Here is a 12901-nt window from a genome sequence, read left to right as displayed (position 1 = left end):
TTTGCTTTTCACTGCGGACAATCAGCCTTGTAATATCCCAGCTTGCCGCAATGATGATAACCTTGTCTATAATTCTTCACAAAGAATTTCTGCTTCTTTGACCCCTATGTACCCGAAGTAGCCACCATAGACTTCAGCTTGTGATGTTTATTCCCATCCTTGTGTCCACAATGATCATCACGACAATTCTCAACATAAGGACTCCTCGAACGCTTGTGAGACTTATACTTGTCATTGTCAAATTGACAAGCAGCATCAAAGAGCTCCTCCCAACTCTTTGTAGGCTGAGAATGACGCAAGTGTTGCTGCATGCTCTCACTATAAAGGCCATCAATGAAGTAGGACTTGTTTTGATTTGAATCCTTCATTAGAACATGGCTAATCAAGCGAGTTAGCTTCTTAATATAGTCCCCAAGCTTCATTTTCCCTTGTTGAAAATGTTAAAGTTCAGTGTGAGCAAAATATAAATGGAAAACAGCCTCAAACTCATCCATTGTAGACACTAGTGGTTTCTTATCTGTAACACAAGACTCCTCAAGCTAATTCCACCACTGAAGACCTGCATCACACAAAACCATTGAAATAACCACTAAAGCCTTTGCATCCGGAATTCCTTTAGTAGCCAAAAACTTCTCCATATTAACTAACCAAGCTAGACACTCATCCACACCACCATCACCGAAAAAGGTTAGAATCTTGAGTCGATCCACCAAGGAAGGTTTACTTGGAGTGCCACCACGACCAACCTTAAGTGCCTTAACATACTCACACAAGGTACCCATCATGCCATATATCTTGTTTTGCATCTCTTGTTGATTTTTATTAAAGGCTTGCAACTTATGAACCACATCTTCCATGGTCTAAACCTCCACAACTCTATTAGCACCATCATCAGCACCACTATTGACAATAAGATTCCAGCATTCAGCTTAATTGGCCATCACAATTAACACTTTTAATACCAATGTTATAACTTAGCACAAAAAATCAACAATCTAGCTTTCCTAGACTAGACTATGCTCCTCTTGAGGTTCATAACTACCCAACCACTGTGAAACTACCTCAAAAGCTGCTCTGCACCATCAGTCTTAAATTCCTTACCTTCATAAACCCTTGAGGCTCCCTTTGACCGACCTTGACCACGTGGTCAAAGCTGCCACACTTTGTTGTAATTTATCCCCAACATTAGCACTCAAAACATTGAGGTCTTCTACCATACCCTTGATCTCCATCCCCAAACACAAGCATGCTTACTATAGTAGTTTCCATGATCATTATAACCACCTAAAGTAATTGCCATTTGCTCTTCAAATGCTAGAAGAGAATTCTCTAGGTTGAGATAAGCCATCCATATGTTCATCTTTTCCATTTCTTCTCGATAAATTATCTTTTCCAATGCCCTATAAAAAAAAAGCTTGGATTGTAACACCTAAAGAAAAATAGAATCAAATGCGAGTAGAGTGTTACCTTTCAGCCACTGCTCGCACCTTGTTCAGGTCTGCAAGACACAACCAATAAGCCATGCATTTGATTCACATGTAGCTACTATTTGGTGACGCTGCTACAAGCCTTTCAAAGTCGTCCTTGGTCCTTCTGTAATAACTTCTCTTTTGCTGCAGCCTCCCTGTTGAGAAGCAGGACATGAGAAGAGTAAATATAAACAAGAAGTAACTCTGCTCTTTCAGGTCAATTGGCACTGTATCCTCAACGTCTTTGTTGAGAGTGGATCGACATGCACAGCTGTGGGAATCGTTTTGATGCCAGATCCAAGTAGTCCTCCTCCTCCCTCTCATCATTATCCATGATCACATTTGTGCTCGAAGGCTCTTCATTTATAGCTTCTTCCTCCATCGGCTTGATGCCATCCTCAGGGGTCAGATATGACGCTTTCATTCCAAGAGATATACGTTTGGTTTCCGCATCAACCTGTAGAGGGAAATCATAACCCTGTGGTTTTACTAAAGCTTTCGTTGTCACCTTTAGAATTTTTACTTGAACCCATTGGCCGATTTTGTAAAATGTTGACAAGTCTTGAATAAAATCGTAAGACACTTCAGAGACATGACACAAGCAACCTGGAGCACAGACTAAGAACTTGAAACCAAGAGAGAGAGAGAGCTTACCACATCGCTCTCAGCAAGGCTGATGAAGATCTCACGAGGCTCCCCTTCCGCTTGCTCGGGATCACCATAATCAACAAAGAGGTCCTGGTCCTTGAGCCTTTTCACCTCTTTCCTCCAAGCTTGGATCTCCGCCCAAAGATCAGTCTCCCCAACATCAATCAAGAACAACTCTTGATGATGTTGGGAAGGTACTTTGGCTGGATCCTTTGTTTTTGATCCAAGCATCTGAACTTCATTTTAAGAAGTCAATAACAATCCGAGCAAGGTGGTGATGAAGGTTTAAAGCTGCCTTGGATGGTGTCGGGTTTGGAGCTGAGCAACAACCAAAACAAGTGAACAAAAGAAAGTAGAATGAAGAAGACTTACTTGTGTGTGGAATAATCAGATGCTGCTGGAGTTGGTACCCTTTGTCCCCCACTAGGTATGGCTTGATCCTATCGTCATATGCTAACACCGCGGGTGATGTCAGCAGCTCCCTTGCTACAATCTTGTTCCTAAGGGTTGAATTACGAAAAACCCTCATGTCATGGACGCGTCCTGAAAGCAAAAAGAACATTTTAGAACCATCCACAACACACAAAGAAACATACCTGGCCACCCAGCGTAGACACTGAGGAACCTCTTCTGGGCATCACAAACCCCTTGCAAGATGACCGAGTAACGCTGCTTCCGATCGTAGTAGCTCTTGCCGTCCAGTCTAGTAGGTCGGATGATCTCGGAGTACAGTCGATCGCTCGAGCAACATTAGGAAGTCGGGTTCCTATTGGTCATCAAAACTTATAACAATCCAAAAAACATAAGAAAATGTACCTGTCACTTGTCGAAAGCCAGCAGCAACAGCTCGAACCTCCTTGGCAGTTGAAGGAAAATGAATCTTGTACCTGAGACACTTGACAATCGCCGCAGTAGTGTCCATGACAATCTCATGAGCTGTGGACTCCCCAATGCCGAACTTGTCCACCAGATCCAAGTAATTTGTGTTCTTGAAAAGCTTGTACAAAGTCACCCCCAGTCGAACATCCACCAGCACCACACTCCTCCAACCGGTATCTTGCTTCCGGATCTCGCTCTCCAGCATGCCACAAATGGTGAAGAAGGTCCTCTTCTCCATCTGAAGTTTCCTCTTCCACCTAATACTCCAAAGAAAACTTCCACAGGCCGATGCAAAACCTCCTCCCAATCACAGCCCGATGAACCTCAAGTTCACGGTCTTCTTCTCAGGCAGCACTTGGAGACCGGGGCTCTTGTCATCCGCAATGTGCATTTAAACGAACGAGATCAATCAGGAGCATGGTCTCAGCATGGTTCCAGTTCTTTCCCGGTTCTCTTCGCAGCAGCAGGTGCAGCAAAACCCGAGGTATGCACAAACTAGACAGCCTCGTGGTCGAGCTCCTCCATGTGAGCATCCGGGTCTTGTTCCAGATCGGGGACGCTGTCATCTCCCTCTTCTTCATGACCCTGCCGGGAGCTCTCAATCACTCATGCATGCATGCAACCTAAGAAATGTAAACTCACCGCCATCTCTGGTTCTCAAAGCAGTTGGAGCTCCCGGCACGCTGTGCTTTCATGGAAGGATGGATTTTACGTACTGGCCATCGCTCCTGCCGATCGTAAAGGAAGATCTGTTCGCCATCGCCCAGCATGGTTGTCCGGCCTCGCCATACTCGTTCCCAACCCATCGGATGTCGGGCCAGCGTCGGAAAAGATGTTGGCACCAGGGATGAATCGTGTCAAACCAGAGCTCAAAATCGTAGCTCATGTTCACTGCAGTGGGTGATTTCGCACCATCCAGCCACACCTCGGAGATCGGCCCATATCTGCACGCCAAAACAAAATGCCGCATCAAGGCATCTGCTGCCAGAGATGAAAACTACAAAGGCCCACAAGCTCGCGAGCTCCTAATGCTAAAACCGTTTGATGGGCTGGAGGAAATGCAAACATATCACACAGTGATCATGCCACCAAGAAAAATGCGTGAAGAAGAAGCAAATAATGTCTCACTCACCCAGTAAGAAGCTCTCGGAGCTGAGCCAAGTAGAACTCGTTGTAGAGAAGAGTGTCGCCATAGCAGCTCTCGTGCAAATCCCATGGCGAGAGGTAAAAGCCACATCCACGTCCAATCCACGCTCCCTGGCGGCGGCCACGAACTCGGCCACCACATCCCCCTTCCCTCCTCGCCAAGAGCTGCCAGCCACGGAGAAATTGGTGTAGGCCGAGGGCCACAGGCAGAACCCGTCGTGGTGATTGACCGTGAGGATCACGAGCTGCGCGCCCGCGGATTGAGCCGCGTCCATCCACTGCGACGCATTAGATCGCTCCGGGTTGAAGATGGAGGGCGATTCGTGGCCGGATCCACGCTCCGAGTCCGTGAATGTGTTGACGCCGAAGTGGAAGAACATCGAGAGGCGGCGCGAGTTGAACTGGAGCTGGCGCCATGAGGGAATTGGGCGGAGCGGTGGGGGCGAATTTAGGGCGACAGCTCTCAAGAACACTAGTATCTCGAGGAGCAAGAAAGAGAGATGGAAATTCATTGCTATAGAGAATGGAGGAGAGAGCCAATCTTATAAGCCCAGTGGAGTAGAGGAATTGTCACCAGAGAGTAAAATCTTTGCTTCTTCCAGGGTGTCCTTGTTCTTGCAAGGCAAGATGGATTATCTTCTTCTTCTTAAGCTAGATTGGAATGTTCTTTCTCCGTCCAGGATTCTCGGATTCTCGCAAGGAATACCTCGCGAATCGCGAATGTGTGTGAGATCCAGCAAAGTTTATGGCATTGCTCTTCCCCAATTTCGTGATTTCCTTGCTCTCCTGGGGAGCACTGCTCAAGAACTGCCGGGATCTGTCACAGGGGAGGCAAATCCACGCCCGCATTGCGCAGAGCGAGCACCGCCGCAACAAATACCTCGCGAATCTGCTCGTCCAGATGTATGGCAAATGCGGCAGCGTCGATGACGCCCGTGCAATCTTGGAATCCATAGAGAATCCTAAGCTCTTCTCCTCCAACATCATGATCCATGCCTACGCACAGGCGAAAGATCTAAATCGAGCGCGCAGAACGTTCGATGGGATGCTCCGGCGAGATGCCTCAACGTGGAACTCGATCGTCACGGCATATGCCGACAACGGGCATCTTGATAAATCGCGAGAGATTTTCGAATTGGCTCCAGAGAAGAACGAGATCTCTTGGAATGTGATGATCACGGTTTGCATCCGCAGTGGAAAGATAGCTTCTGTCAAGGATTTGTTTGATCGGATGCCCGTGAAGACGATCGTTGCGCAGACTGTCCTCGTCACAGAATTTGCCAGGAAAGGGCATTTGGAAGAAGCTGAGGCTTTGTTTGAGAACATAAAGGAGGAGCGCGATGTCTTGGCTCTCGCTGTCTACAGACAACTCCAACCGAACAGCAAATGCAGGTTGGGCAGTCTTTTTCTCTTGAGTTGATACAAACGAAGACTTTCTGGCGACAGGCAACTGCATTTGAGGTGAAAAGGCTACTGATTGCCGGAAAGCAGAAGGCTGCTCAAGACGGGCAACTTTGGGGATGTGCTCTTCTTATGGCCCGGCAGCTGGGAGAGAAGGTACCTTGTCTTGTAGCTTTGATGTATAGACCGTTAGTGATGGTCTTGTGGTTTTTAATAGTTCTACACCGACACTATAGCGGAGATGGCTCAACGTCAGTTTCAACCAGGGTTTCCCCTCCGGACTCTAACTCTTCTTTATGCTGGTCAACATGCCGGAGTGTTCGTAGGGAACACTAATTTGTCGAACGTAACAGCGCTTCAACCTCAACCGGTTCCAGCGTCCGCTGTAGATGGTGCAACACAGGTGAAATACTTTTATCAAGCTACTCTCTTGCTTTAAGGAGTGCATGTTGACTTGCAGGACGCAGTAGAAGGAATGCTTGAAGAATGGCAGGAAAACCTGGCTATAATGGCAGCTAACCGAACTAATGGGGACGAGAGAGTGATTATGCATCTTGGTGATTGTCTCTGGAGACATCGAGATGAGGTATATACATGGTCACACGTTGATGTTTCTCATAGTTTTAACTTGCAGATATGTGGAGCCCATATTTGCTATCTTGTTGCAAATGCTAGTTTTGAGCCTTTCTCCCCTTCTGCCAGACTTTGTCTTATAGGTGCCGACCATTGTAAGTATCCACGCACGTACGCTAGTCCAGAAGCTATCCAGGTAAGCCGTGTTTGTCCTCAATAACAATTGTTAACCTTTTCTTCATCAGCGAATGGAAGTGTACGAATTTGCAAGAGTGACCGGCAATTCCCAGTTTATTTTACTTCCTTTTCAGCCATACAAGCTTATTTATGCATTGATGCTTGCTGAAGCTGGAAAGATAAACGAAGCTTTAAGGTTGGTAGTGATTTTTAACTGTATCCTTAAGGTTTCTCTTCGAAGGTATTGCCTAGCGGTGTTGAAAACATTGAAAACAGCGAGCCATGCAGCTGATGTGTGCAAAGAAGCGGCTGTAGCCTTGGAAGAGCGTCTTCATATCCACTCTCAGGTTTCTAAGTGGACACTCGGCTTTTATACTCACTTTCCTGTTATCCAGGGAGGCTCAACGTCAATTGTGCAACGGTTTTTTGGCAATATTGGTCTACATAAGATGATAGGCCCTTCGCCCCTGAAAGCTTCTGATAATGCTGGTATTAATAACCGTCCCGCAACAGCTTCTAGCAGAAGCAATGTATCACTTGCCTCGTCGGCATCAATGGAACCCATAAATGATATTACGAGAAGATCCAACATGCCAGCGAGAAGCATTTCTGAGCCTGACTTTAGGCCTGCACAGGTAACTCGACTTGCTCTTGTGTACCTTCGATTAAGACTTGTATTCTTTCATCAGGTCGTTAGTCCAGCGAAAGGAACGCCAAACAGAGGCGTCTTTACTTCTTTCGTGCAAAGAGCGATGGGCTTCATAAAAACACCTTCGAAGGAGGTTTGTATAAGCTTTGGAAAGAGCGCTAGCTGATTGATGGTTGGTACGTGATGCAGGCAAAGCTTGGCGACAGCAACAAGTTTAGATACGACGAGACACTGAAGCGCTGGGTTGAAGAAGGAGCCGAGGCACAAGCGCCAGACCTTCCGTTGGCTCCTCCTCCCACGGCAAACAAGCTCGTCTCGCGCGTGGAGGAGAACGGCGCTCCTATTTCCATGTCTCCGGAGAGACCACAGCCAACTCCGGAAAGGCCGCAACCGGTTGTGAGTGGAATCCCACCAATGCCTCCGAGCAGTAACCAGTACGCAGCTCGTGCACGTCAAAACGTTAGATCAAGGTACCGTTTTGGGCATTCCCAGCACTCCAATCTCACGAGGTTTTTGCAGATATGTCGATACATTCAACAAAGGTAGCGTAACACCATCCAAGACATCATCGGACTCTCCTCCACTGTTTGGCGTGGTGCCAAAGGCAAGCGCAAAGCCTTTGGCTCCAGCGAGATTTTTCGTGCCTGCGGCCGCTGCTGCCGCTGCTCCAGATATCAACAGCAACCATTCGGTGGATCCTTCCTCGGCACCGGCCTTTGTCCCCGACACGGCATTCTCAAACGGGAATGGACCGTTTGCAGCGGCGGCATTCGCTCAGCCGGTTGTACAGGATATGAGAAACGATCTGGGGCCAACGCCTGATCATCTCTCGAGCGGCTCTTCGCCAGCAATGTTCTATTCGAATCACTATCCAGCAGCACCGTCGACCATCTCGTTGCTGCCACCTCCAGCTCTGGAAGTCACTCCGCCAGTGATGGTCGAGCAGCAGCAGCAAAACCAACACCAGGAAAGTTCGATTCATCGGCACCACCATCAACAGTCCGGCACAGTGGGATTCGAAGCTGCCAGTTCCTCCGGAGTGTTTGGAGACGACTTGCAAGAGGTGGAATTGTAAATCACACTCCACAAGTAAGTAGTGTTGCTGGGTGGATTTTGGTAGAGCAGTGTAGCGAAGTAGTAGTCGTGGAAGGAGGAATTTTTTTTTGGCTGGGTGATTCTTTGGAGCCACGAGCGAAGCGACGAAGCTCCTTAAAGTTGCTAGAGAAAGGAAACTCTTTACAGTGTAACAAATAAAAGCAAAGGCCTTGTGATGAATATACCTCGAATAACCTCCCATATGGCGCGCGTAGCTCACAAGGCATCGTCTTGGTGGGATGAAACGCTGGTTGTCTACGCGCGGTGTGGGCATTTGGAGGAATCAAGAAGGATCTTTGATGCATTGCCGGCCAAGAACATCGCGTCGTGGACGGCGCTCGCGACCGCGTATGCCGAGAGTGGGCATCCGGGGAAGGCCAAGGCAGCGTTCGATCGAATGGCGGTGTGGGACGTAGTTTCCTCCACTGCGATGGTCAAGGCGCTGGGCGATTGCGGGCGGATTGGATCGAGCAAGGCGGTGTTTGATGCGATGCCCGAGAGGAACTGCAAGACGTGGGCGACGCTGCTGCGGGGATTTGCTCGCGGCGGAGAGATTGGGCGAGCGAGAGAAGTGCTGGATCGGATGCCCGAGACGAACGTGGTAGCGTGGACGATCCTCGTGCAGGGTTTCGCGCAGCGCGGGCGAGTGGGCGATGCGAAGGCCGCGTTTGATCCCATGCCCGAGAAGAACAGCATCACTCGCGCGGTGATGCTCGTCATGTTTGCGGAGAATGGATTCGTGGAGGAGGCGGAGGATGTCTTCCAGGAGATTGTCCACCGAAACGCGATCCTCTAGGGGGCGATGCACTGCTGCTATGCCCAAAATGGGGATTTGATTCAAGTCAAGAGTTTGTTTGATAGGATGCCTCAGCACAGCGTACTTTCGTGGACGATTATGATCAAGTCATACGCGCAAAACGGTGATTCTGATCAAGGAAAACAATTGTTTGAAGAAATGCCACACAGAGATCTTGTTTCATGGAACGCGATAATCGCTGTTTATGGCCAGAGAGGTCGTTTCCGGGCGTTTTCTTTGGTTTGCTGCTGGGATTCCTATTCATGGAACACAATTCTAGTGGTATATGCTCTAGATGCAAATATTCGTCATGCTAAGAAAGCGTTCGATGCCAACTTGGAACTTGGTCTCCGGGAACAACGATTCTTGCAGCATATGCCCAGACCCGGCATGCGTATTCTGCGATCCAGCTCTTTTGGGCGATGTTTCTTCACGGCTTTAACCCCGACAAGGCAGCGTTTGCCATCGTTTTGACGGCGTGTAGCCATCTGGGGCTCGTCAAGAAAGCAGTAAGCTACTTCACGACAATGAGCTTTGACAATGGATTGGATCCTTCACAAGACCACTACACCTTCATTGTTGATGCTCTCGGACGACTAGGGCGATTGAAAGAGGCCGAGGATGTCCTGGAGAATATGCCTTTGCCAGCAGATTGAGTTGCATGGGCAACGTTTCTTAACGCGTGCAAAAACCACGGGGAGATGAATCGAGGGATGCATGCTGCGGAATTTACGTGCCAGTCCAGCCTTGTGAGTGATGCATTGCCTTATGTGATGCTGGAGAACATCTTCAGAGCAGTTCAGACTTGATTCTTCACTGTTTTGATGTGTTGACCCAAACATTGATCGTTGATATCCAGCCATTCCGTGAGCCGCCCCATCCCCCATGGATGGAGAGCGGGACGCACAGAGATTGGGCATAGGAGAGTCTTCAGAAATCTATCTGGAGTGTTAAGCCATGCTAGGCGTGGCAATCCAGATTCTCAAGACCATGCCGGTGAGAGTCTATCATGAGCTCCTGAAGTAGTGGTGTGAAATGCTTGCGTTTGAGGCGCGGGTGGAGATGGGCTCATTGATACCTCGTTCCCATTGCCTTCCTTGTATCCTATCTCCCTCGTTGCCTCCCGACATGCTTCATATGTTCTCCTCTCTGAGTTCCATATGTTATTCTCTCCGCTGGGCCTCAGCCCATTCTTGATATTTACAAAGGCAATGGATTGCTCTTTGCAAAGCATGTATGCAAGGCGATTTTACAAGGAAATTTATCAAATCTTCCGCAAAGTCAATGCCATACCTGTCAAGAACCAAATCCTTGGAGAGCTTTAGGAATTAGTATAGGGATATATAGGGATGCATAATGAAGGATAGTTAAGTAATTTGATGATGAGAAGTTTGACATGGTGCAAGCAGAGTGCGCCTCTCAAGGCATCCAAATCTATGTTCTAGCTCCCATTCGGAAATAAGAAAGATTACAAGTGCCATTTCCTACTCATCCATTCCCTTCGAAAACTTTCTTTCTATTCTGCAGGGTGGAGTTTTACATATAATGTTGTTGTCACAATTAATTATAAAGCAAGTATAAGAGAATATTGCTTCTTCAATGGCAACTAGCACTTTGTAAAATGTTTTGTGACCAACTATTCCCTTCTCTTCCAATATCATGGAGCATAAGTATAAGAAAATTTTCAAAACTATCATGTTGGTGTACAATCTTAATCATTCTTAAACTCTTAGGAATACTAGACTCAACTCTTCAGTTCCCTTTAATCTTTCAGTCTAGCATCATTCCAAATCTAGGATTGGTATTCAGATTTAGAATATTGCACTAGCCTTTTGAGACAAGGATAATTAGTTGTTATTTCAATCTACATTGAGTTATAATTTAAATAGATTGCTACTTTGTCCTCTATGACATGCTAGATGGAGAAAAAGTGTTATATAAGATCATATTTTTTATGCATTCCCCAAGTATTCTTTACAATTCAAATATTTATTTTAATAGATTTTTTTTTTGCAGGCTATTTGCAAAAGAACACCAAACAGCTGATTGCATAAATAGAAGATGATGGTCACATTAGATTATGGTTTCCAAATGATTCTTTCACAAGGCACATATATCATATTTTTATATTCTTTATTTTTCCACAATACCTATCTTTTATAGCTTCAGTTTTAGTGCCTACATTGAAGAAATACTCATATTTTTGGTTTGCTTAATAGACATTGCACATGTGATTATCACAGTCAAATTGTGATGGCCATATCAGCAATTTGAAGTAACATTGCCTTAGTACATGTCACCATCACTATCATTTTTTTTACAGTGGCATTGTGACAATGAAATCAATTTGAATGTTTTTCAAAACTAGCGCAACTGGTTGACCATCATGAAATCACAATAGCAAGTTAAAATGCTGATGTGGTAGTTATTTCCTCCCACCACTATTGCTGACATGTCAATTCATGGTTTTAGGGTCTTGAGTAGAATGGGAGAGCAACAATTGAACGATTTGGAGATTGTGTTCTCCACTCAACGTTAGCAAGAGTTTCTGTATGATGGTTTTCAATTCAGCAGAGGGAATTTTACTGCTCCCACTCCACCAAAGCCTCTGAAACCAACTAGAAATCAGGGGCATTGGTCTTTAAATGAATTGTTAGCTTTGAATGAAGCAAAGAAGCATGATTTCTTCTTACAGCAGCGAGGTAGTATTCAAGAGGCACAAGACTACAAGTGTTCATTAGCAGCAAGTTTCCGAGTAAGTTTTGGATTTTTTAGACTTCCAGTCATTCACTAAGTTTTCAGCTATTGTTTGACACATGGTGTCAACCATTTGCCTGGGCAATGCCAATCTTGTTGGGAGTATATCTATAAAGAGTTCAACAAAATCAAGTCATATGAATATCATGTTCCTATTGGCAAAAGCAATACTGAAACATGACAATAGAGCAACGTCATGAAGCTGATTTACCACCAAAGTTCAATAATCAACTCTATGCAATGATGGATGAATAGCTTTAGGATTGTTAAACTGTAAATTCACAGAGGTAGACTTAGGAATTAATGTCTTCACCACCTACATCCCAACAATCATCATTATCGACACCAAGAGCTTCACAACAATAATCATTATTACCTCTATGTGGAGAATCAGAGCTTAAAGGTATGTTTTGTAGTTTTTGTTCATAATCACTTTTGGCAATGACAGGAAACAATAACAATCCTGAAAAGCATAGTTCAAGCTGGCTGAGGAAGAAGTCCTGCACACAACTTGCAGAACAACTTGCAAGAGTGTTGTGTGACAACAATGTGAACCTCATTGATACAATGGAAAATAGCTAGAAGGAAATTTCTTGTCATAATCTGAAAAAGGAAGAATTCATGGAGTGTACTTTAGCTGTGGATAGCCAGATAGTGAAGAGTGTGGATCAAGTAGCTCAACCCTTGTTTGCAATTGCTGATTCTTTGGTAAGTCAAGTCATTTTCTTATTCACGAACTTCACTTTTGTAGTTTATAGTGTCATTGATTACTATCTCTAAAGCGACGAGAGAGATGATGAACTAATGAAGATGTGATGATTTACCTGATCAACAATTCTAGGCCAAGCATTCCCACCTTGCATTGCCACTACCAATATCCTTGGATCAATCCATCAATTTAGATAGAGCATTCTTGTTGGAAGAACATGAGCGTTCACATAGAGCTGTTTGTATCAGTTGTCTGGCAATAGAAACACAAATGGATCAGAGTTAGATTGAAAGGAAAGAAAGAACTTTGCAAGAGTAAGTACCAAGAATGCCACACTACGAAATGACAATATTTGTGTATGGTTGATTGAATCCCCTCTCAGTGACCACTGCTTGGGTATCGCCTATAAGCTTGGCAATGCTGTGGGGATTCACGATGAAATTTTTCCCAAGGAACGAAGAGAAGAAAATACATACTAGAAGTAAAGATTGCTTGTGTTATCTTTGACCACCCTGGTACTTGCAATCTTCCAGACAACATCCAGGCCTTCTACCACCCACCCTACCACCGAATTCATTGGGAATTTCGAAGAATTCGTTGGG

The 12901-nt window shown here is 45.7% G+C and overlaps 3 protein-coding genes across 5 annotated transcripts; 2 read left to right on the top strand and 1 right to left on the bottom strand.

Moving 5' to 3' along the window:
* Positions 1-1587: 1587 nt before the first annotated feature.
* Positions 1588-5216, bottom strand: LOC112346818 (alpha-L-fucosidase 1-like). 2 transcript variants are annotated; one of them, XM_024676571.1, is made up of 6 exons: positions 4129-4244; positions 2934-3940; positions 2714-2883; positions 2490-2660; positions 1978-2435; positions 1588-1926 (listed from the first exon to the last, which is right to left on the bottom strand). In XM_024676571.1, the coding sequence occupies exons 2-4, from the start codon at positions 3232-3234 to the stop codon at positions 2643-2645; spliced, it is 489 nt and encodes a 162-aa protein (XP_024532339.1). In that variant the 5' UTR covers positions 3235-3940; positions 4129-4244; the 3' UTR covers positions 1588-1926; positions 1978-2435; positions 2490-2642. The 2 variants fall into 2 exon arrangements, with proteins under 2 accessions (XP_024532339.1, XP_024532338.1); XM_024676570.1 differs by lacking the exons at positions 1588-1926; positions 1978-2435; positions 2490-2660; positions 2714-2883 and having other exon boundaries at positions 2899-3940; positions 4129-5216.
* A 209-nt stretch (positions 5217-5425) lies between these two features.
* On the top strand, positions 5426-8213 carry LOC9640215 (protein transport protein SEC16B homolog). Of its 2 annotated transcripts, XM_002971644.2 has the most exons (11): positions 5426-5534; positions 5589-5699; positions 5761-5946; positions 6004-6129; positions 6178-6312; positions 6362-6489; positions 6535-6640; positions 6689-6928; positions 6983-7075; positions 7132-7412; positions 7462-8213. In XM_002971644.2, exons 1-11 carry the CDS (start codon positions 5529-5531, stop codon positions 8015-8017), a joined length of 1968 nt encoding a protein of 655 aa, XP_002971690.1. In that variant the 5' UTR covers positions 5426-5528; the 3' UTR covers positions 8018-8213. The 2 variants fall into 2 exon arrangements, with proteins under 2 accessions (XP_002971690.1, XP_024532336.1); XM_024676568.1 differs by having other exon boundaries at positions 6535-6928.
* Positions 8214-8239: 26 nt separating this feature from the next.
* Positions 8240-8833, top strand: LOC112346853 (pentatricopeptide repeat-containing protein At2g35030, mitochondrial-like). Its single transcript, XM_024676646.1, has one exon. It carries the CDS (start codon positions 8240-8242, stop codon positions 8831-8833), a length of 594 nt encoding a protein of 197 aa, XP_024532414.1.
* The last annotated feature ends 4068 nt before the right edge of the window (positions 8834-12901 follow it).

This window comes from Selaginella moellendorffii, unplaced genomic scaffold (assembly GCF_000143415.4).
Source record: "Selaginella moellendorffii unplaced genomic scaffold, v1.0 SELMOscaffold_17, whole genome shotgun sequence".
Lineage (NCBI taxonomy): Eukaryota > Viridiplantae > Streptophyta > Lycopodiopsida > Selaginellales > Selaginellaceae > Selaginella > Selaginella moellendorffii.
Note: the sequence above shows the minus strand (reverse complement) of the source record. Positions and strands in the feature narration are given on the sequence as shown.

What these genes read in the sequence shown, in the direction of transcription:
- LOC9640215 (XM_024676568.1), top strand. An exon ending in CTGTAGATGGTGCAACACAG is followed by an intron (nt 5,947 to 6,003) that starts GTGAAATACTTT and finishes GTTGACTTGCAG; the next exon opens with GACGCAGTAGAAGGAATGCT. An exon ending in AAGATAAACGAAGCTTTAAG is followed by an intron (nt 6,490 to 6,534) that starts GTTGGTAGTGAT and finishes TTCTCTTCGAAG; the next exon opens with GTATTGCCTAGCGGTGTTGA.
- LOC112346853 (XM_024676646.1), top strand. Translation starts at nt 8,240, where the DNA reads ATGGCGCGCGTAGCTCACAAGGCATCGTCTTGGTGGGATGAAACGCTG.
- LOC112346818 (XM_024676570.1), bottom strand. Translation starts at nt 4,654, where the DNA reads ATGAATTTCCATCTCTCTTTCTTGCTCCTCGAGATACTAGTGTTCTTG. An exon ending in CTCCGAGAGCTTCTTACTGG is followed by an intron (nt 3,941 to 4,128) that starts GTGAGTGAGACA and finishes TTTGGCGTGCAG; the next exon opens with ATATGGGCCGATCTCCGAGG.